Source organism: Aethalodelphis obliquidens, unplaced genomic scaffold (genome assembly GCF_003676395.1).
Source record: "Aethalodelphis obliquidens isolate GAN/ISIS:26980383/991018 unplaced genomic scaffold, ASM367639v1 scaffold21, whole genome shotgun sequence".
Lineage (NCBI taxonomy): Eukaryota > Metazoa > Chordata > Mammalia > Artiodactyla > Delphinidae > Aethalodelphis > Aethalodelphis obliquidens.
The window spans coordinates 18,342,529-18,367,224 of record NW_020837965.1 but is presented as its reverse complement, the minus strand read 5'-3'; the positions used below and the strand labels follow the sequence as shown (position 1 = coordinate 18,367,224).

The following is a 24,696-nucleotide window of genomic DNA, read 5'->3' as shown; positions in this document are numbered from 1 at the left end:
GCAAAAAAAAAAGAGGAGTTCTGTATCATCGAGTCGTAAGAGTTCTTTATATATTCTGGATATAAGCTTGATATATGTATTGTGAGTATCAGTAGTTTTCCATTCTGGACTTGACTCGTTTTAGAGAGTAAACAGATTTTTTTAATATAAAGTCTAATTATCACATTTTTCTTTCATAGTTCATGACTTTTATCTAAACAATCCTTGCCTACCCCAAAGCTGCAGAGACTTTCTCCTATACTTTCTTCAAGAAGTTTATAGTTTTTTTTTAAATTTATTAATTAATTTATTTTTGGCTGTGTTGGGTCTTCGTTGCTGCACTCGGGCTTTCTCTAGTTGCAGCAAGCGGGGGCTACTCTTCGTTGCAGTGTGTAGGCTTCTCATTGTGGTGGCTTCTCTTTGTTGTGGAGCACGGGCTCTAGGCGTGCAGGCTTCAGTAGTTTGGGCACGCAGGCTCAGTAGTTGTGGCTCGGGGGCTCTAGGGCGCAGGCTCAGTAGTTGTGGTGCACGGGCTTAGTTGCTCCACAGCATGTGGCATCTTCCCAGACCAGGGCTCGAACCCGTGTCCCCTACATTGGCAGGCGGATTCTTAACCACTGTGCCACCAGGGAAGTCCCAAGTTTATAGTTTTAGCTTTTATATTTAGGTTTATTATAGATTTCAAGTTAGTCGTTGTGTATGGTGAGAGGTGAGAATCGATGTTCAATTTTTTTCTCTTATGAATATCCAGTTATCCCAGTATCATGTTTTGAAAAGACTTTCCTTTCCTCATTAAATTGCTTTGACACTCTATTGAAAAATCAATCCACCATATTCTGTTTCTGGATTCTCTCTTCTCTTCCACTGATACATGTCTATCCTTTTACCAACATTACATTCTTTTGATTATTGTAGTTTTATTATGTCTTGAAAACAGGTAATACACAGTCTTTGTCATTTTTTTTTTTTAGACTGCTTTGGCTCTTCTAGGTCACTTGCATTTTCATATAAATTTTAGAAAGAGCTTCTACAAAACAGCACAATTTTGGTCGAGACTGCATTGAATTGCTAGATCAACTTGGGGAGAATTGACATTTTAACAATATTAACAATATTGAGTCTTCCAATTCATGAATATGGTATATATCTGTTTTTAAAAATTTCTCTCAACATTGTTTTATGGTTATTCAGTGTAGAGTATAGAGTGTTCAGTGTAGGTCTTGTACATTTTTTGTTAAAATAAATAAGTGGAATTTTAAAATTCCATTTAAAAATTTCATTCAAAGTTTTAAATTTAAATTTTCATTTTCTAACTATCTTTTGCTAGTATACAAAAACACAATTGATTTTTGTATGTTAACCTTGTATCCTGAAACATCCTTAAATCCATTTACTAGTTCTAATAGCTGTTTTGTAAATTACTGAAGATTTTCTGTGTAAACAACGGTGTCATCTACAAATAGAAAACATTTTACTTCTTCCTTTCAGATCTTTAGACCTTTTAGGTTTTTGTCTTCTTGCCTTATTTCAATGGCTAGAACCTCCAGTAGACTGAATAAAAGTGATGAAAACTATCCTTGCCAGCTGTTACCATAGGGGGACAGCATTCAATATCTACCATTAAGTATGTTAGCTATAGGTTTTTCTTTCATACATGCCCTTTATCAGATTAAGGAAGTTTCCTTCATCCCTAGCTTCCTGAGAGTTTTTAATCATGAATGGATGCTGAATTTTGCCACATATTGTAATGGGAGGATTTTCAGGTTATCTTGTTTAGTATATCACCATAATTAGAAGTCTGGTCAACTTTTTCAAAAGTATGTTCTTTCTTTCCGATCTTAGTGCTGTATGTTCTTCCCCTCTAATACTGAAGGATCATTTTGTAGATCCCAAGTCTGTTTTTCTTTTCTCTTTAGTCATCCCTGTACAAGGAGAAGTCTATTCAGCACACTTGTTTTCTTGTAATGATTGTGTATGACCTCTTCATAATACTATTCACTATTAATCTGACAGACTAAGAATTGTCCTCTTTGATCCTAAACTGGTGCACAATCCACGGTGGCTTTCCAGTGTTTTGAAGCTTTTATTTCATATGGATACGCTAGCTTGAGAAGAATCTCTTCATTTTGCTTCCTGATCATCTTACTAATAAATAACTGTGCTCAATTCTGGTTAAACTTAAATGGTCAGTAAATCTTCCCTTGCTAGCCACAGCAAACACAAAATTACAAACCCAATTCTGTTCTGTTCTTGGGCCTCTTCCCAGCACATCTCAATCCCAAATGCCTTAGGAACATTAACTCCCAGAGCAGTAGTATCAAACCGGTGCCAATCTCTGAAGTTTTCTCTTCCTAATTCCTTTCACTTATCTCAGGGCCTCATCTAGCCTTGACTATAAGAAAATTGCTCTTGGTAACCATCAGATCTTAACAATATTCCTAATTTTCAATGCTGAAAGAAAAAAGCCTGTGTACCTCTCTTTAGTTTTATGTATTTTTCAAAGGGAGAATAAAGAATATGAATCAGGTCTTAGTATTTTTCAGCCAGCATAACACCAAAGTCCTATAATTATGTCTTTAATAATATGTAAGAACTCAAAATTAAATAAATATTATACAACCAAGCATTCTAACTTAACAAGTGCATTCTAACTTAACAAGCTAGGTAGATTCTTTCTAGTTTTACCTTTATAAATTAATCCTTAAGCAATAATCATATATTAATTTTCAGAAGACCCATATCCACTGTGTCAAAATTTCAGTGACAAAAAAAAAAAAAAACAGAATACAAAAAGACAACAGCATATTCTCCTAATAGGTTCTGATCTTGGTTAAGGGGCACAGATCTGGGCAAGACTGAATTAATTATGGTCCACAATGGTCCAGAGTCAGCCTAGCCTTAGAAGACCTAACAGAAGGAAGGAAGCTGGTTCTGAGATCAAGGTTAAGGAACTGATTACTCTGTTGAAATGTTAAGCTTCCACACAACACTTAAATCCTACTCAGCAAGGGTGGATGCAGGACAGAGGACACTACTGTACCCTCAATCTGTATGACATTCTAAAGTCTTTCTAAAGCCTTCAATATTGGCCCAGATTTTTTTTTAATTAGCAATTTTAATGGCAACAACCTGATTGTCCTTGCTTGTGAAACAAAGAACCAGGAGAAATCACTGCAATTTCTAGTAAAACTGAGAGGTTCCAAAGTTTTTTGTACCAATTTAGGATACTTGAAAAAAAAAAACTGTTTCCCAAGATGGTTTTTAGATAAAATTCCCTTTAAAATCATACTTATACCTTGACGTGAGAGTAGTTTTTACAGGTGAAGAGAAGAGACTGCCCTATCCCTCTCCTTCCTGAGCTTCACACACTCAGAAGACAAGGAGACCTACAAAGCAGACACTGGAAGGGCAGAGCCGCACAGGAGACAGACTTCCACTGAGTAATTTCATCTGAAATGACCCAGTAACACAGCTGCCAGCTAAAAGATACGGTACAGCTATAGTCTGAGCATGGTATATTATATTCAAAACACGGACAATTTTCCCTTCCTGGATCTAGGGGTTCGGAGTGATAAGTAAGTAACTAAGGTAAAAAGGAAAGAAATTAACATTAACCCACCATACTAAACATCTTCACTTTTATCTCTTTTAACATAAACACATCAGAAAGTACTTACTATGATCATTTTTAAAGATCATATAAAGTTTAGCCCTTTAAAAGCATGCTTTCGTGGAATACAGAACAGGATACACATGTCTGACAATCCAGAAATAAAACTGTGACAAAAGGAATTGAAAGTATACTTACCCAATGCCCTGAGCTATATTTTCTAATTGCCGACACATACAAGATCGAACTTCGTACTCTACATCTTGACAGAGTGATTTTACCAAGGGAAGAATTTCTCTTTTAATGCTTGGAGAGAGAGGAAAGAAACATGCAAATGGGTGAGTATTTTAGAATAATTAATATTTTCAAAAAATTATCCTCAAAATCTTAGCTTAATAATAACAAACATACCTTAATAAAGAACTTTATCATTTACAATGTATATTTACATGTTATTACATTTGGATGTTAACAGCTACTTTTAAATTATGTATATGACTGAGTCTTTTTAAATAATGGTTAATTTGTAATTGGCAGCTAAAACATCTTAGCTACGATAAAAGGCTATAGGCAAGTGGACTGATTCTAGCAACCCTCAACCAAAATATTCGTCAATTTTATATCTTACTCTTGTGTCATAATTACACAACATTCCATTCTTTCCACTTGGTATTTATCATCTGGGCAGAGTGTAGCATATAAATTGTAAACATTCTCTATAAAACCTCAAAGTAAGATAAATTATTCAAGATAATGAATTCATAGCAATGATGGAAAAAAGCTGATGGAAAAAAGCAGAAATCTATCTCTATGTCAATGTTCACCAATTTTTGAAGTCTGTAAGATAATTTTATTTTATCCTCAAAACTACACAAGGTATGTGACAGAGATGACTAAGATGGGAAATAGAAAAAAAGTTACCCTTATTGATTTTGAAAGGCCATATCAAGAAGAAATGCCTCTGAATAAGTAGACTCCCGAGAATTCTATATTCTGTAAATTTAAATCAGCTAAACTGTAAACAGTATGGAATAATACAAATCTAATATAATTATTAATAATATAGTCATTATACATTTTAAATCAATTTAATAAAGTAGGCAAAAAATTATATACAAATACTCACGCAAGGGCATCAAATTTGTTGGTCAATTTTCCTAAAATTTTACAACTAACTAAACGAGACTGGACTGTTTGGGAAAGTTGTGCCTTGGAAACAAGTGGATTCAAAATCTAAAGAGAAAAGATTTAGAGAACAAATTCACAAAATTTTATACATTCTTGACACTAATGTCAGCTATTTTCTTCAAAGACTATTTTAATGTTCTAAACGTTTTTATAGAAGCGCAATTACATTTTGAGGTGCATGTTTGTTCATCACCTGGATCTCATTTTATTTGCCTTCTTGGATTATTAAGGCAAAGATGATGATAAATGATGCATTCAAAAACAATTAGGCACCGGGCTTCCCTGGTGGCGCAGTGGTTGAGAGTCCGCCTGCCGATGCAGGGGACGCGGGTTCGTGCCCCAGTCCGGGAAGATCCCACATGCCGCAGAGCGGCTGGGCCCGTGAGCCATGGCCGCTGAGCCTGCGCGTCCGGAGTCTGTGCTCCGCAACGGGAGAGGCCACAGCAGTGAGAGGCCCGCGTACCGCAAAAAAAAAAACACCAATTAGGCACCAAAAGAATTGAATTAAAGCTTATGGTGAATTCTCTAATGATCTGTTTGTGCATATAGTTGTGAAATATACATTTTTTCAAAAGAAAAAAAGCAAGTTAATTATTAGATACCCTGAAATTTGTTTTTGTTCCATATAATTTTTACATTTGTCCTGAAGCAAGCAAAACATTATAACTTCAAAAAGATTCTATTAAGGTAATTCTGTCATTTGAATACAACAGCCCAACTCTGATACTGTATTGTGTATGTCCTGGGCACTCGAACTCAACAGCACGACAGACTGTAAAGAATTATGAAGATCAGTCCCTGATTCTGGTCCCAGCTATTTAATTTGTCTAAGTAATCCTGCTATTTCTCATCCCAAGGTTTCTCATCTACTTAAAATGGAGATCAGAATACTAGGTGGTACTACGATCCCCCCAAGTTCTAACTATAACGTTAATCAAAGGGTCAACTTTTTTCCTCTCAACAGAGTAGCCAGAATTACTGAATGCATAATGATAAATATAATTTAAAAGTCAAAAATCTGAAATAAAAGGCATATTTAAAAATCTTAACAATCACGTTAAATAATATGCGACATTCTAGAGTAAAAACTGCATGCTACCATGATGCACCACTAATCAAAAAGTATAAATACGTCAACATTACATTCAATTTTTTTTTTTTAATTTTTTTATTTACTTTTTTTTTTTGCGGTATGCGGGCCTCTCACTGTTGTGGCCTCTCCCGTTGCAGAGCACAGGTTCCGGACACGCAGGCTCAGTGGCCATGGCTCACGGGCCCAGCCGCTCCTTGGCATGTGGGATCTTCCCGGACCGGGGCACGAACCCGTGTCCCCTGCATCGGCAGGCGGACTCTCAACCACTGCGCCCCCAGGGAAGCCCTTATGTTCAATATTTAAATATGTGTAATCATCTAGATGTTTGGCATCAAGTATACAAACATCCTTATAACTGGGTAGATCTTCCCATTTTCTAGCAAGTGTTTTGGCACTGAGCTAGGGCCATAATCTGTACGAGGGTAAAGAAGGGGCAATGACACTTAATGAAATCCACAGAGGACATTTTATTGACTGATAACTCTTTTTCAACAGGACATATTTGAAAGGAAATTCATATAGAAATAAGGTTCAAAGAATGAAAAATCATTTGTTTAAAGAATAAATTTCCTAATTTTCCTGTTCTCTCATCTGAATTTGCTAAAACTTTTAGAGAAGGGTCTGTTGAACAATATTGAACATTAAAAAGCAAACAACAAATTGGTAACATTATTTACAACAAATATAACAAAGGATTGGCAACCCTGACAGATAAACAGCACATAAAAACAGTGATCAAAGGATATGATCAGACAATTCCAAGAGAACAGAGGTGAAATATAATAATATATGAGAAAATATTCAATAGCATAATAATCAAAAAATGTCCAATGAAAATGTAATTCCATATCTGGCCCAACAAATTTAACTGGAATGCTATTGCTGATGAAAGCCCAGGGAAACAGGCATTTTCTCATATTACTTAGTCAAGAGCCTTAAGAATATTAATGCCCTCTAACCTAGTAATTCGACTTTTTTGGAAGTTACAGTTAAGGAAATGATCTGAAAAACAGGAAAAGCTCCACAGAGATGTTCATTATTGCCTTACTTTGATAATAAAACACTGAAAACAGGCTTAAATGTTTAATAAGTAAGTAAAATATTTGTAGCTACTACCAAATGAGAAATATGAGAAAATAATAAGGAAAATAAAGCTAAGTGAAAAACCACCATATATAAATTCAATATGATCACTAACACAGCAAATAGCACCATACACAGGGGAAAAAATCTGAAATGAAAATACATCAGAATGTTAGAAGTAGCTAAGTACAGAACCATGATTTTTCTTCCTTCTATATTTTGTACTACCCAAATTTTCTGTAATGAATATGTGCTGCTTTCAGAGTAAGAGATAACTTTATTCTTTTTTGAAATACCGTTTCTATCAAAAACGAAAACAACAAAAACCTTAGAGTGACTTAAGTACTAGAATTTACAAAAAAAAAAAAAAGTATTACCTCATGCCTTAGGGTTTCTTTGGGCAATACTTCTATCACAGACAGAAGAGTTTCCAGCCATGCGTTGCTGACACCTGATTGACAAAGATAAAACATGCCAACTTAATTATCTCACTTACAAATTCAGTTTCAACTTAGCCACTAATATTTACAATTGTATTTAATAGTAAAATGGCAATAATTATTTTTATTACTATTATGAGAAGTTTCTCTATTTTTCTGTCTTAGCCAATATCTGGAAAACATTTATATCTTTAAAAATAATACTGAGGGTCTATCTTTAACCCAAAGTGTGCATTTTTCTTGTACTACAATACTATAACATAAATGTTGTAAAAGAAACAAATCTAAGAAAAAAGTATAAATCATAAGATGAACTAATGGGTCTTCAGGCTTCAAGGGCACTGAATTGTGCAGTTTTTGTACAAAAATAGTCATCGCTATTTTTAGTCACACCACTGATCAACTCTTAGGCAGCACAGTCTCATTCAGTTATGGTCATCGGCCTAACACAATTCAAATAACACCACAGCCACATACAAGAAACTACAAGTACATATACGATTAAGCACGTCAGGCCCCTGACCTGCGTCCCTGTGCTCCAGATGCAGTAGAATGACTTGGAGGAAGGAGTGCGCATATGTATGAATCGACACTGATTCTTCCTGTAGAATGGTCAAAAATGATACCGCAGCCGTTAACTGCATTTCCACTCCTGCAACACGCAGGACCTCCTGTATAATCAGAAAGAGTGTGCTATTATATAGATGAGAAATCAGAAATTATAATTTTTTAAAAATCCAAGCTCATAGAAACCAAACATAGTCATATTGCACAAAATAACTATATGACCTTTAAGGATATGTACTTCCTTTTATTACTTTAAGAAAACTATATTAATCTGCTCCTGATTGTTTAACTTATTAGGCCACATAACGTTTATATCTATTGGGTTGGCCAAAAAGTTCGTTCAGGGCTTTCTGTAACAGCATGCATATATATATATATATATATATATATATATTCAATATATATAATTTTTTTTTTGGCCATGCCACGTGGCATGTGGGATCTTAGTTACCCAACCAGGAATGGAACCGGCACCGCCTGTGTGGAAGCGCAGAGTTTAACAACTGAACCGCCAGGGAAGTCCCTGGACCACATAAAGTTTAAACGTCTCAGGATTTATGAAATAACACTCCATTGCTTTATTGCATAAAAATTATAAAAAGTACATAAACATTTAGATACTAGAATAGTCATTTTTAATAGATCTCAATTTCTATTTTGCTCTTCGTACTGTACAGTTTTCCATTCCCACCTACAATAATGTCAAAGCTCAATCACGTGTGTTTTTATTACTTGTATTTCTGCTTCAAAAAATAAATATTATGCATTCCACTATAAAAAAGGAATGCACTTAAGATTGTGCAAATGTATTTTCCCCTTTAAACAAGTGACAAGAACACAAATTACTACAAAGTAAACTGTATTTTTAAAAAGGAATTTTTTTAAATATAAGAATGTTTTTAAAAATTAATTATATTCATAGCCATCTCCACTCACCTTTTAAAGTCAAAGCCTACATTAGAATAGTTAAACACATCAAAGAGTCAAAAAAAAACCCTATCTTTCATATAAACCTCACCAAAGATATCACCTATACTTCTCCAGAAGACTGTGTGGGTATGCATAATGCAAAGGCAGCTAAAAGTCTTACTTTGTTTAATCAATTGTGGCAACTACTGGAATTTCCCTTGTATGCCTATTTTATAACTAACAGAGTAAAGTTGGTAGAACAAGGTGGAACTTGCAACCATAAAACAAAGTTTCATATCTGTGATCTTAGGAAAATTGGTCTTTCTGTATTATTTCCTAATATATAAAATGTAAATTATGGCTTCATCTTCTTAGAGATTTAATTGAAATCATTTAAATAGCACTTTTATGGCTTACCAACTTGTGCAAACTGAGCATTTACATAATGACCATTGTACATCCAACTGTCTCCTCTCCACTACCCTTGGATATCTGGTGGGAATCTCATCATCTGAACTGACCTCTCCCCAAAACTGGCTCTTCCTCCCACCTTCTGCTAAACAATCAATGACAACTCTGCCCTCCCAGCTTTCCACCCAGAAACTTCGGGGTCATCCTTAACTCCTCTCAGTCCCTCGCTTACCGTAATCAAATGACCAGTCAATCCTGATCCAAAATCTGACCACCTATCACCTCCACGGCTACCACTCTGATCCAAGCCACCATCATCTCCCGCCTGAATTACTCTAATAACCTGCTAACTAGTCCCTGATTCTGTCACTGCCCCTCTACTACTTATTCTCTACAGCAGCCAGAGATTCTTTTTAAAAAGTCAGATCACGTCACTTTTCTGCTCAAAACTCTCCAGTGGCTTTCCAACGCACTCAAGGAAATGTCTAAACCGTTTCAATGACTTACAAAAATCTGTTCCCAATTCCCTCTTTTCCCAGATTTCCACATGGTTGCCTCCCTGATCTCTTTCAAGCCTCTATTCTAATGTCACCTTTTCAATGAGCCCTTCCCTGATGACCCTATTTTAAACAGAAAGCCACCCCCTTGCGCCAGCCCTCGCCATGACCCGACGGGTTTATCATCTCCATTGTCCAACATACAACAAGTCCATCCGTTTATGGTCTACCTCCCACATCTAGAACATAAGCTTCATGACTGCACAATTTTTTGTCTGTTTTGTTCACTACCGTATCCCCAACTCCTACAGCACATGGCAGGCGTTCAGTAAGTAATTGCTGGATGACTGAATATCTCTTACCCTTTCACCTAAACTTTCTGCTCTTGACGCTCTCTCCCTTCACACACTTTTTCCACATCTCCTAAAAGGTGGCTTCAAGAGATTTTGAAGTGAGTCCTAAAGATTAGGGATTGGTAGAATTAGACACAAGGCAAAGCAAAAATGGATCACATAGAAATGCATTCTCAATTCTCTTTCTGGCACGTCAATGAGGAGATATTCCTGCCATCTTCCACCCCAGTGTCTCTGCAACCATGATTTAGACCATGTACCCAGAGCCCTTGATTCAGCGCGGTGGGACCACTGCCAGTCATCATGACATATATCATTCTACAGCAGAAGGAACAGACCCAGAGCTGTCAAGTATTTTGCTGAAAGCCAGCAAGCTTGTAATTGGCAACTCTAAGACTTAACCCTTTGTCTGCCTGATGCCGAAGCCAGGCAACAAATTCTTCTTCACAGACCCTGCACCTCCATTCACCATTTATTAAGGCGTGGCTTCCAACAACCTTAAGATCTGGCAGTGGCTTTACTGTGGCAGATGTTTATGTGGTGGGGTTAATTCCCAGAAAACTGATCCCGTATTAGGGTGGCTGATTTTTGTGCTGTGTTTGTTTAAAACTTTTGTATCATACACACAAATGTCATTTTACAAGTTTTTTCAATCACCAGTCAATTATGTATCTTAAGAGTTCCTAGCTGAAAAGAAAAGGAGAAGGAACGATAAGGCATAAAGCAGAGCAGCAACTGGTCTCTGACATCAACCCTCCCACATCCCCCGGTTTTACTGTTTCCAAAACAAACATTTGTTCCACACTAACAATTCTGGATTTGGAAAACGCTTTTAGAAGATTATGTGGCCAGGATACATCACTTACAGGTTTCAGAAGGCATAGCTTTTCTTTAGAAACAGAGAGTGCTTTGCAAAGAAATATTTAAATAAATTGTGAGGGCCACAATGTGCATTCCAGTTCACATGAGTCTGTTGTTTTACGTTCCAAGAGATGTAATTCTGCCCCTCTTAAAGTCATTAAAGTCCTGGGTTTTGTACGTATGCAAACTTTATGCAAAGGAAGAACATGAGAAGCTCTCCAACTTCATATCTTCTTACTGTATTACTTAGTCTTGACTGCCGCAGCAACATTTGCCCCAACTATTTTGCATTTAATTTTCGAAAAATCCTCAAGTCTTATCAGGATTTGGGTTTTTCTCTTGTTGTGCTGACTTCAACATCTGGGACTGTCCACTGTTAAGAAACCAGCACAGACTAAGAGATTTCATCACTGCTAAAATTCAACTGATTTCTAAACATAGTTTTCTGAAACAGAATACAATAAGAATTCGATACTTACCAGTTAGTGTTCTCCTCCACGGAGTCACACCCTCTGGACAAACATAGTGAGATCCATACTCTCTGGGTAAATAAGTGTGCATCCTCATGGACCTTGGAAGACACTGAAAAGTAAATTCCTCTGTTGCTTAAGTGCATGCCTTAATGCCAGTTACCATTCCTCTTACGTACTATCTACTACCGTATGGCTGGCATTCCAACTTGAATTCCTCAAAAATGAAATAAGACATTTTATAAATGAGTTAATGATACATTTCCGAATTTAAAAACCATTCCCACTCAAGGAAGGAAAATGTACTAGATGCTTCTGTGTTTAAATTCATTCTTAAGTTAGCATGAATGGTGCAAGAAAGCATTTTGTAAAACAATGTAATGTCCTTGCAGAGAGGGAAACCGCTGTCGCCAAGAAGCCCGCATCATAGTGCATCAAGAAGATCTTTCTCTTTACAATACACAACATAGAGAAGCCTAAATAAATCACTGGCTTACTCCGAAAGAGCAAAGATTTTGGGTTCATGCATGTGGAAACTAAACTTATTAAATAAAACTGGTAAACATATCTACCATAAATAGTGCTGATTAAACGTAAAGGAATCCTAAAATTACAAAGTATCTTTGTATATTTTTAGAGATAACATCACTGTTATTTTGAAATTAAATAATACAGATTTATATATTAAAATACTAAAAACCTAGGACATATAAAATATCTGAGGTTTTGAGGGTCATAAGTGTGGGAATTTTTAGTACCTAACACTAAAAGTGAACAACTCTTTTCACTATAAAATTACACTATTTATAAAAGACTTTACAACTGAATTAAATATGAATAATTGGAACATGCCAACTCTAAAGTGCCTTTAACAATTAACTACGGTATCTCGCTCTCTTCCCTATCACTGACTGCCACGTTCCACACTTAAGTAAAGGGTGGAGAGAACTAGTTGAGAGCGCTGAAGATCAAAATCGGAGAGGGAAAATGAAGTGGAGGCAGCAGACAGGGATAAAAAGGTGTGTTTTACCCTTCTTTTAATGTGTGTTTCAGTGATTAGCAAGGTTCATGAGGAGGTACACATAAAATATCCCAAAGATCTCTTTCCAAACAGGAAATACCAATACCAATAGTAACTATCACGTGACTACCGCAAACATGCAATGAAGTATCCAGCCATGCAAAGTCACAAGGACACCAGAAGAAATCAATATATTTCAATACCATGGTTTTGAAACTGAACTTTGAGATGGACGACCCAGCCAAGTCATTTTTACACATAATAAATTAGAATCATGGGTAATTTAGGCTTGAAATGTGAATAAAGTCATTTAAAACTTGCAAAGAAAGGATGTGCTTATCAAAGAAATAACTACTTAATGGACACAAGAGTTATAAATAACCATTTCAAATGATCCACTGTAGTCATATGTAATTAAACATTTTTTGAAAAAAATTAGAAACTGTTTTCGGGGGCGGGAGAGGCAGCACTGGAAAGAATGGCAAGTCTCTGTAAGCCAGTAACGCTTCCTTTCCTCTCTAGTCAGTCACAGTACTTTTCCCTTCCATCCTAATCTCCCTCTAATGTAGCTCAATGAAAATCTAATTCTGAAAATATAATTTTAATTTCATTCTCAACTATTTATTAAGTACCAACATCATACTAAGTATTCGGGGAAACTGGAGAAAAGTCAAAGACATGGTTCCCTACCTTTGAGGGACTGCTATTGATTATACACATTCAAATTTTGAACAAATAACCATTTAGTTACATTCAAGGCACTGTGCTAGGAGCTGGAGACTTAGCAATGAGCATTGCTAACAATGTACCTGTTCATCCTGTAATTAAAAGTGTGGTGGGCTTCCCTGGTGGCGCAGTGGTTGAGAGTCCGCCTGCTGATGCAGGGGACGCGGGTTCGTGCCCCGGTCCAGGAAGATCCCACATGCCGCGGAGCGGCTGGGCCCGTGAGCCATGGCCGCTGAGCCTGAGCGTCCGGAGCCTGCGCGTCCGGAGCCTGTGCTCCGCAACGGGAGAGGCCACAACAGTGAGAGGCCCGCGTACGGCAAAAAAAAAAAAAAGAAAAAAAGTGTGTTAAAATCTAAGGATAAGAAGTACAAGGTGCCATAGAGCATCCGCTGGGTGAACTCCTCTGAGGAAAGGGGACCACTGAGAAGTGGCAACTGACCTTGTGAAGAGAAAGAGATAACTAGACAAAAGCTAGGATAAAGGAAGGCAGGAAAGCAAGCGGAGCAGGAAGGCAAGCATTCCCGGCACTGAGGAGTGAGGAGGAGGTCGGTAGATTCCAGGAGCTGAGAGAAGGTCAGTGTGCCTGGAGCACAGAGCGAAGGGGGTGGGGCAGAGGCTAGTGAAGCAGACAGAGCGCAAATCACATAGGGCCTTAGATGCATTAAGCAACAGAATATTCAAATTGTAGTTTTAAATGCTTTGAAATAGCATGCTGATTATAAAGTTGAAAAGGATTAGAAAGCAGGGAGGATGGAAAGGGAGGGAGGTAGTGGGTGAGGATCACTTGAACCCTCATAATAGCTTGGACTAGGGTGCAGGTAGTATTGCTGGAGAGAGGTGGGTGGATTCAATATTTAAAACATAAAATAAACAGGATTGTATAAACAAGTAGTAAAAGACAGGTGGTATCAAGGATGACTCACTCCCCACATCCCTGCTGGAAAGCCAGGTGGATAAGAAGGTTACCCATTAGGATAGGGGACTCTGGAGGGAGCCCAGATGTCGAGAGGAAATAGCAGGAGCTCAGTTCTGGACTCGCTAACTTTGAAGTGACGTTGACGCATCCGAGGAGAGAGTACAAACAGGGAATTGTATATACAGTTCTGATACTCTGAAAAGATCTGTTATAAATAAGAATTAATATAGAATAGATAAAATTTATATAGATGATATTTAAAGCCAAGGGTGTGTGGATAAGATTGCCTACAGAGCAAATATAGACCAAAAGTGGAGATCTGCTACTGCAAAACAATTTCATCCCAATAAAAAAAAAAAGGGTGTTGAAGAATTCCAAGTTTAAAAAAGATCCATCATGAGTGTTTTGGCATAATATTTAATTTTAGGTTCTGGACTATTCCTGACACATCATTAGAAAATGATCAATCCATCTGTGTAGGGGTAGAGGTGATGACAGGGTATATGCAGGTATATAAAAAGAAATTATTTGGGATTAATATTGTTCTGAGATTAAATTAAGAAGAAAAAAAAAAGGAAAGGGAACTTCCTCTTTCAGTAACAGCAGAGTAGGTAATTCTAATCAGCTCTTATGATGAGGATAATTTAAAAAGCCAGACAAAATATAAAAATCATCTGTACACAAAGGCATATGGAAACTAACAAGGTAGTGGAAAATTTTCGCATCCAAGATCTAAGAGACAACGGAAACCCAGAAAGGTAAGCATGTAATTTGGGGCCTGGTTTTCCCCTGGAAGCATTTGCTGATTCTAGAAAACGCTCCTGAGAGGATGAAAACTTAAGCAGCCTTTTTGACAGCCTTACAGAGGCACTGGTAAGCCACCCGGGATAGGACAAGGATAACCCTAAAGTAGCCCAGAGATTGGTTCAAGATGGCGGAGGAGAAGGACATGCGCTCACTCCCTCTTGCGAGAGCACCGGAATAACAACTAACTGCTGAACAATCATCGACAGGAAGACACTGGAACTCACAAGAAAAGATACCCCACATCCACAGACAAAGGAGAAGCCACAATGAGACGGTAGGAGGGGCGCAATCACAATAAAACCAAATCCCATAACTGCTGGGTGGGTGACTCACATACTGGAGAATACTTATACCACAGAAGTCCACCCACTGGGATGAAGGTGCTGAGCCCCACGTCAGGCTTCCCAACCTGGGGGTCCAGCAACGGGAGGAGGAATTCCTAGAAAATCAGACTTTGAAGGCTAGTGGGATTTGATTGCAGGACTTCGATAGAACTGGGGGAAACACAGACTCCACTCTTGGAGGGCACACACAAAGTAGTGTGCACATCAGGACCTAGGGGAAGGAGCAGTGACCCCACAGGAGACTGAACCAGACCTACCTGCTATTGTTGGAGGGTCTCCTGCAGAGGCGGGGGGTGGCTCTGGCTCACTGTGAGAACAAGGACACTGGCAGCAGAAGTTCTGGGAAGTACTGCTTGGCATGAGCCCTCCCAGAGTCCACCATTAGCCCCACCAATGAGCCCAGGTAGGCTCCGGGGTTGGGTCGCCTCAGGCCAAACAACCAACAGGGAGGGAGCCCAGCCCCACCCAACAGCAGACAAGAAGATTAAAGGCTTACTGAGCCCTGCCCACCAGAGCAACACCCAGCTTTACCCACCACCAGTCCCTCCCATCAGGAAACTTGCCTCATAGATAGCCTCATCCACCAGAGGGCAGACAGCAGAAGCAAGAACTACAATCCTGCAGCCTGTGACACAAAAGCCACATTCACAGAAAGATAGACAAGATGAAAAGGCAGAGGGCTATGTACCAGATGAAGGAACAAGACAAAAGCCCAGAAAAACAACTAAATGAAGTGGAGATAGGCAACTTCCAGAAAAAGAATTCAGAATAATGATAGTGAAGATGATCCATGACCTTGGAAAAAGAATGGAGGCAAAGATCGAGAAGATGCAAGAAATGTTTAACAAAGACCTAGAAGAATTAAAGAACAAACAGAGATGAACAATACAATAACTGAAATGAAAAATACACTAGAAGGAATCACTAGCAGAATAACTGAGGCAGAAGAATGGATAAGTGACTTAGAAGACAGAATGGTGGAATTCACTGCCGCAGAACAGAATAATGAAAAAGGAATGAAAAGAAATGAAGACAACCTAAGAGACCTCTGGGACAACATTAAACACAACAACATTCGCATTATAGGGGTCCCAGAAGGAGAAGAGAGAGAGAAAGGACCTGAGAAAATATCTGAAGAGATTTTGGTCGAAAACTTCCCTAACATGGGAAAAGAAATAGCCACCCAAGTCCAGGAATCGCAGAGAGCCCCAGGCACGATAAACCCAAGGAGAAACATGCCGAGACACCTAGTAATCAAACTGACAAAAATTAAAGACAAAGAAGAGTTATTGAAAGCAACAAGGGAAAAATGACAAATAACATACAAGGGAACTCCCATAACATTAACAGCTGATTTCTCAGCAGGAACTCTGCAAGCCAGAAGGGAGTGGCACCATATATTTAAAGTGATGAAAGGAAAGACCTACAACCAAGGTTACTCTACCCGGCAAGGATCTCATTCAGATTCAATGGAGAAATCAAAAGCTTTACTGGCAGGCAAAAGCTAAGGGAATTCAGCACCACCAAAGCAGCTCTATAACAAATGCTAAAGGAACTTCTCTAAGTGGGAAACACAAGGGAAGAAAAGGACCTACAAAAGCAAACCCATAACAATTAAGAAAATGGTAAGTAACATACATATCAATAATTACCCTAAAAGTGAATGGATTAAATGCTCCAACCAAAAGACACAGGCTCGCTGAATGGATACAAAAACAGACCCACGTATATGCTGTCTACAATAGACCCACTTCAGACCTAGGAACACATACAGACTGAAAGTGAGGGGATGGAAAAGATATTCCTTGCAAATGTAAATCAAAAGAAAGCTGGAGTAGCAATACTCATATCAGATAAAATAGACTTTAAAATAAAGAATGTTACAAGAGACAAGGAAGGACACTACATAATGATCAAGGGATCAATCCAAGAAGAAGATATAACAATTATAAACATATATGCACCCAACACAGGAGCACCTCAATACATAAGGCAACTACTAACAGCTATAAAAGAGGAAATCAACAGTAACACAGTAATAGTGAGGGACTTTAACACCTCACTTACACCAATGGACAGATCATCCAGACAGAAAATTAATAAGGAAACACAAGCTTTAAATGACACAATAGACCAGATAGATTTAATTGATATTTATAGGACATTCCATTCAAAAACAGCAGATTACACTTCCTTCTCAAGTGCACATGGAACATTCTCCAGGACAGATCCCATCTTGGGTCACAAATCAAACTTCGGTAAATTTAAGAAAATTGAAATCATATCAAGCATCTTTTGCGACAAAAGGCTATGAGATTAGAAATCAATTACAGGGAAAATAAATGTAAAAAACACAAATACATGAAGGCTAAACAATATGCAACTAAATAACCAAGAGATCACTGAAGAAATCAAAGAGGAAATCAAAAAATACCTAGAGACAAATTACAACGAAAACACGACAATCCAAAACCTATGGGATACGGCAAAAGCAGTTGAAAGAGGGAAGCTTATAGCAAGCAATACAAGCCTACCTCAAGAAACAACAAACATCTCAAATAAACAATCTAACCTTACACCTAAAGAAACTAGACAAAGAAGAACAAACAAAACCCAAAGTTACTAGAAGGAAAGAAATCATAAAGATCAGAGCAGAAATAAATGAAATAGAAACAAAGAAAACAATAGCAAAGATCAATAAAACTAAAAGCTGGTTCTTTGAGAAGATAAACAAAATTGATAAACCATTAGCCACACTCATCAAGAAAAAAAAGGGAGAGGACTCAAATCAATTAAATTAAAAATGAAAAAGGAAAAGTTACAACAGACACCACAGAAATACAAAGCATGCTAAGAGACTACTACAAGCAACTCTATGCCAATAAAATGGACAACCTGGAAGAAATGGACAAATTCTTAGAAAGGTATAAGCTTCCAAGACTGAACCAGGAAGAATAGAAAATATGAACAGACCAATCACAAGTAATGAAATTGAAACTGTTATTAAAATCTTCCAACAAACAAAAGTCTAGGACCAGATGGCTTCACAGGTGAATTCTATCAAACATTTAGAGAAAAGCTAACACCCATCCTTCTCAAAGTCTTCCAAAATACTGCAGAGGAAGGAACACTCCTAAACTCATTCTAAAAGGCCACCATCACCCTGATAACAAAACCAGACAAAGACACTACTAAAAAAGAAAATTACAGACCAGTATCACTGATGAATATAGATGCAAAAATCCTCAACAAAATACTAGCAAACAGAATCCAACAACACGTTAAAAGGCCCATACACCATGATCAAGTGGAATTTATCCCAGGGATGCAAGGATTCTTCAATATACACAAATCAATCAATGGGATACACCACATTAACAAACTGAAGAATAAAAACCATATGATCATCCCAATAGATGCAGAAAAAGCTTTTGACAAAATTCAATACCTATTTATGATAAAAACTCTCCAGAAAGTGCGCATAGAGGGAACCTACCTCAACATAATAAAGGCCATATATGACAAACCCACAGCAAACATCATTCTCAATGGTGAAAAACTGAAAGCATTTCCTCTAAGATCAGGAACAAGACAAGGATGTCCATTCTCGCCACTATTTAACACAGTTTTGGAAGGCCTAGCCCTGGCAATCAGAGAAGAGAAAGAAATAAAAGAAATACAAATTGGAAAAGAAGAAGTACAACTGTCACTGTTTGCAGATGAAATGATACTATATACATAAAGAATCCTAAAGATGCCACCAGAAAACTACTAGAGCTAATCAATGAATCTGGTAAAGTAACAGGATACAAAATTAATGCACAGAAATCTCTTGCATTCCTATACACTAATGATGAAAAATCTGAAACAGAAATTAGGGAAACACTCCCATTTACCACTGCAACAAAAAGATTAAAATACCTAGGAATAAACCTACCTAGGGAGACCAAAGACCTGTTCTCAGAAAACTATAAGACACTGATGAAGGAAATTAAAGATGATACAAACAGATGGAGAGATATACCATGTTCCTGGACTGGAAAAATAAATATTGTGAAAATGACTATACTACCCAAAGCAATCTACAGATTCAATGCAATCCTTATCAAATTACCAATGGCATTTTTTACAGAACTAGAACAAAAAATCTTAAAATTTGTATGGAGACACAAAAGACCCCAAATAGCCAAAGCAGTATTGAGGGAAACAAAAGAGCTAGGGGAATCACACTTCAGACTATACTACAAAGCTACAGTAATTAAGACAATATGGTACTGGCACAAAAACAGAAATATAGATCAATGGAACAGGATAGAAAGCCCAGAGATAAACTCACGCACCTATGGTCAACTAATCTATGACAAAGGAGGCAAGGATATACAACAGAGAATGACAGTCTCTTCAATAAGTGGTGTTGGAAAAACTGGACAGCTACATGTAAAAGAATGAAATTAGAACACTCCGTAACACCATACACAAAAATAAACTCAAAATGGATTAGAGACCTAAATGTAAGACTAGACACTAAAAACCCTTAGAGGAAACACAGGAAGAACACTCTTTGACATAAATCACAGCAAGAACTTTTTTGATCTACCTCCTAGAGTCATGGAAATAAAAACAAAAATAAACAAATGGGACTCAATGAAACTTAAAAGCTTTTGCAAAGCAAAAGAAACTATAAACAAGATGAAAAGACAACCCTCAGAATGGGAGAAAACATTTGCAAATGAATCAACGGACAAAGGATTAATCTCCAAAATATAAAAACAGCTCATGCAACTCAGTATTAAAAAAACAAACAACCCAATCCAAAAATGGGCAGAAGACCTAAATAGACATTTCTCCAAAGAAGACATACAGATGGTCAAGAAGCACATGAAAAGCTGCTCAACATCACTAATTATTAGACAAATGCAAATCAAAACTACAATGAGGTATCACCTCACACCAGTTAGAATGGTTATCATCATAAAATCTACAAACAACAAATGCTGGAGAGGGTGTGGAGAAAAGGGAACTCTCTTGCACTATTGGTGGGAATGTAAACTGATACAGCCACTATGGACAACAGTATGAAGGTTCCTTAGAAAACTAAAAATAGAATTACCATATGACCCTGCAATCCCACTACCAGGCATATACCCAGAGAAAACCATAATTCAAAAAGACACATGCATCCCAATGATCACTGCAGCACTATATACAATAGCCAGGTCATGGAAGCAACCTAAATGCCCATCGACGAATGGATAAAGATGTGGTACCTACATACAATGGAATATTACTCAGCCATAAAAAGGAACAAGACGGGGTTATTTGTAGAGACGTGGATGGATCTAGGGACTGTCATACAGAGTGAAGTAAGTCAGAAAGAGAAAAACAAATACCGTATATTAACGCATATATGTGGCATCTAGAGAAATGGTACAGATGAACCAGCTTGCAGGGCAGAAACAGAGACACAGATGTAGAGGACAAATGTATGGACACCAAGGGGGGAACGTGGCATGGAGAGGGGGTGGTGATGTGATGAATTGGGAGATGGGGATTGACATATATATGCTAATATGTATAAAATGGATAACTAATAAGAACCTGCTGTATAAAAAAATAAAATTTAAAAAAATTTTAAAATAAATAAAGTAGCCCAGCCTTTGCAGAGAGAATAACCCAGTTTCAAGTCATCTGACTCATGAAACTGGATTAAGCGAGACTTTATTGCTAGTGCAGTTAAATGGCTATCAGAAGAAAACATATTCCTTTCTAGAGGAAGATATTACCCTAGGTCTCAAACACTTCTATGAATAATTTGTCAAAGACAAGATCAAGCACACAATCAATAATATCCAGGCACACAAAGAGATAATATGAATGAGAACCAGAAGATGCAACAGGAAATAGAAAAGTTCCAAAAGGAGCCCCAGGTATTGGTGCTCTCTGATACATCCCTGGTTCAAAAGAATAAAAGATACAATTGAGAATTTTGACAGAAAAATCAAAGATACTTTTTAAAAAGGATATGGCGGATTTTTTCAAGAGCTAAACAGAAATTCCAGACCAGAAAAATACAATAATCAAAAGCGACTTAGACACAGATGAATTAGTGAACTGAAACATGGGCCAAGATAACACTCAGAATGAATCACAAAGAGAAAAGGATGGAAAAGAAGATAAAGGACATAGAAGATACTATTAAAAGGTCAAATATATGTGAAATTGGAGTCCTCGAAGGAGAGAAAAGATTAAGCAGAGCATTATTTTCAAAGATAATGTCCGAGAATTTTCCACAACTGACAAATTAAGCCACAGATTCAAGAAGCCATACATGTGCTAGAAAGAAACCTCCATATAGATAGGCCAAAATCCTGTTCATAAAACATCTATTTACAAACAGCCCAATCAACAAATGAGTGGAAGATCTAAAGAGACATTTCTCCAAAGAAGACATACAGATGGCCAAGAGGCAAAAGAAGACATGCTCAACATCACTAATTATTAGAGAAATGCAAATCAAAACTACAATGAGGTATCACCTCACACCGGTCAGAATGGCCATCATCAAAAAATCTGTAAACAATAAATGCTGGAGAGGGTGTGGAGAAAAGGGAACCCTCCTACACCATTGGTGGGAAGGTAAATCAGTACAGCCACTATGGAGAACAGTATGGAGATTCCTTAAAAAACTAAAAATAGAGCTACCACATGATCCAGCAATCCCACTCCTGGGCATATATCTGAAGAAAACCATAATTTGAAAGGATACATGCACCTCAATGTTCATTGCAGCACTATTTACAATAGCCAGGTCACGGAAGCAACCTAAATGCCCATCGACAGAGGAATGGATATAGAAGATGTGGTACACATATACAATGGAATATTACTCAGCCATAAAAAGTACAAAATAATGCCATTTGCAGTGACATGCATGGACCTAGAGATTGTCACACTGAGTGAAGTAAGTCAGAGAAAGGCAAATATCACATGATATTTCTTATACGTGGAATCTAGAAAAATGGTACAGATGAACCCATTTACAAAACAGAAATTGAGTCACAGATGTAGAAAACAAATTTATGGTTACCAACGGGGAAAGGGATAAATTGGGATTGAAATATACACACTACTATATATAAAATAGGTAAGTAATAAGAACCTACAGTATAGCACATGGAACTCTATTCAATATTCTGTAATGACCTATATGCAAATAGAATCTAAAAAAGAGTGGATATATGTATATGTATAACTGACTCACTTTGCTGTATAGCAGAAACTAACACAACACTGTAAATCAACTGCATTACAATAAAAAATTAATTTAAAAAACTGAATGTGAAATACATTTTCAGGCCAAAAAAGAAAAACAGAATTTGTCACTAGCAGATTTGTACTAAAGGAAATACTAAGGGGTATTTTTCTTCAGGCAGAAGAAAAATGATTCCAAATGGAAACACTACAGGCAACAAAAAATGACAAATATGTGGGTAAATCTAAATAAATATTGATTATATAAAACAGTAATAACTGTGAGTCTTGAAATACATAAATAATTGAAATATCTGACAACAATAACACATAAATAAGAGCTCATATTATCAGAAAGAAGGTAAAAATACCAATGAACATTAAACTTCGGTAATGTGTCTTCGTTATAATCCCTGAGGTCACTAACAAAGGAAAAGTAAAGGAGAGTTCCAAGCTAACGGGAGGGGGCGTAAAGTAAAGTAATAAAACCACTTCATTAATTCAAGAAAAGGAAATAATTGACAAAAAAAGAACACCAAACAGAAAAAACAAATAAATAGTAAGATAATATATGCAATTAAAAGTAAATGGATGAAATGTTCTAATTAAAACAGAGTCAGATTGGATAAAAAATAAAACCCAAACATGTTGTTTACAAAATTAATCTAAAACATTAGGATAAACCACAGAGTGGAAGAAGATATTTCAATACATAACCAACAAAGGACTTGGATTCAGAATACATAAACATTAGTTTGTGGTATATTATATGGATATACCACAATTTGTTTATCCATTCACCTGTTGATGGCCATGTGGATTATTTTTCGTTTCGGCTATTACAAATAGAGTTGCAATGATATTACTGCAATAATTACAGTTGTAATTACTATTACAATTATATACAAGTATTTATATAAACACTTGCTTTAATTTCTCTTAATCCTTAGAAGTGAACTGGTTGAGTGATTCAATAGGTGTATGTTTAAACTTCTGAGAAACTGCCAAACTGTTTCCCTAAGTGGTTGTACAATTTTATTGATACATTTCCACCAACAGTGTATAAGAGTTTGAGTTGCTCCACATTCTTGCCTATACTTAGTATTATCAGGGTTTTCTTTAGTACATATACTCTAACAGGTGTATAAATTTATTTGCATTTATCTAATGACTAATGATACTGAACATTTTTCGTTTATTGGCTATCCACAAATCTTTGGTGAAGTATCAGTTTAAATGTCTTGCCTTTTTTTAAATTGGGTTGTTTTATTACTGAGTCTTGAGAGTTCTTTGTGTATTCTGAACACATATGCTTCATCACGTATGTGATTTATATTTTCTCCCATTCCATGACTTATTTTTCATTCTGTTAACTGCCTTCTGAAGAGCAAAAGCTTTACACTTTCATGAAATCAAATTTATCAAATTTTTCTTCTATGGATCATACTTTTAGTGTCATATATATAAAGAAATCTTTGTGTAACCCAAGGTCACAAAGATTTAGTCTTATGTTTTCTTCTAGAAGTTTTTACGATTTTAGTTTTTAACACTCAGGTTTATGATCTATTTGGGGTTAACTTCTGTATATGGTACAAAGTATGGACTTTTTTCTCAACTGACCCAGCACTATTTGTTGAAAGGACTATCATCTCTGCAATGAATTGCCTTTGTACCTGTGTTAAAATCAACTGGGAACATATCTATGGGCTTTTAAAAAATCTCTCCGTATCGCCCACTGATTTGTCTTTATACCAGTATTCATAGTCTTAATTGTTATGCTGTATATTAGGTCTCAAAATCAGGTAATAAAAGTCTTCCACCTTTCTCTTTTTCAAAATTGTTTTGGCTATTCTAAGTCCTTTGCATTTTCATATGAATTTTAGAATTCACTTACTTTCTACAACAGAAAAAACCCTAACCTGCTGGAATTATTATTTTGCATTAAATATATAGATTTATCTGAGAAGAACTGACATAATAATATTGAATCTTCTGATCCATGAACGTGGTGTATCTCCGTTCACTTCGTTCTTTTATTATTTCTCTCAGCAATGTTCTATAGTTTTCAGTATACAGGTCTTAACACATTTATCAGATTTATCCCTAAGTATTACATACTTTAATTGTTTAAGAAAAACTTCAATTTCCAATTGCTTATTGCTAGCGTGTA

At 36.7% G+C, this 24,696-nt stretch overlaps 1 protein-coding gene across 3 annotated transcripts in view; it reads right to left on the bottom strand.

Annotated features, from left to right (window-relative positions):
* PPP4R4 (protein phosphatase 4 regulatory subunit 4) overlaps positions 1-24,696 on the bottom strand; it is a 120,608-nt gene that overhangs the window by 44,337 nt on the left and 51,575 nt on the right. The window contains exons 4-9 of one of the 3 annotated variants that reach the window (XM_027120455.1): positions 11,471-11,562; positions 11,083-11,364; positions 7,917-8,064; positions 7,331-7,404; positions 4,716-4,822; positions 3,788-3,895 (exon numbers count right to left, since the gene is read on the bottom strand). In XM_027120455.1, coding sequence (XP_026976256.1) covers positions 3,788-3,895; positions 4,716-4,822; positions 7,331-7,404; positions 7,917-8,037 — 410 coding nt within the window. In that variant the 5' untranslated portion in view covers positions 8,038-8,064; positions 11,083-11,364; positions 11,471-11,562. Of the gene's footprint in view, positions 1-3,787; positions 3,896-4,715; positions 4,823-7,330; positions 7,405-7,916; positions 8,065-11,082; positions 11,365-11,470; positions 11,574-24,696 lie in introns of all 3 variants that reach the window. The other 2 variants (XM_027120456.1, XM_027120454.1) reach the window with 2 other exon arrangements.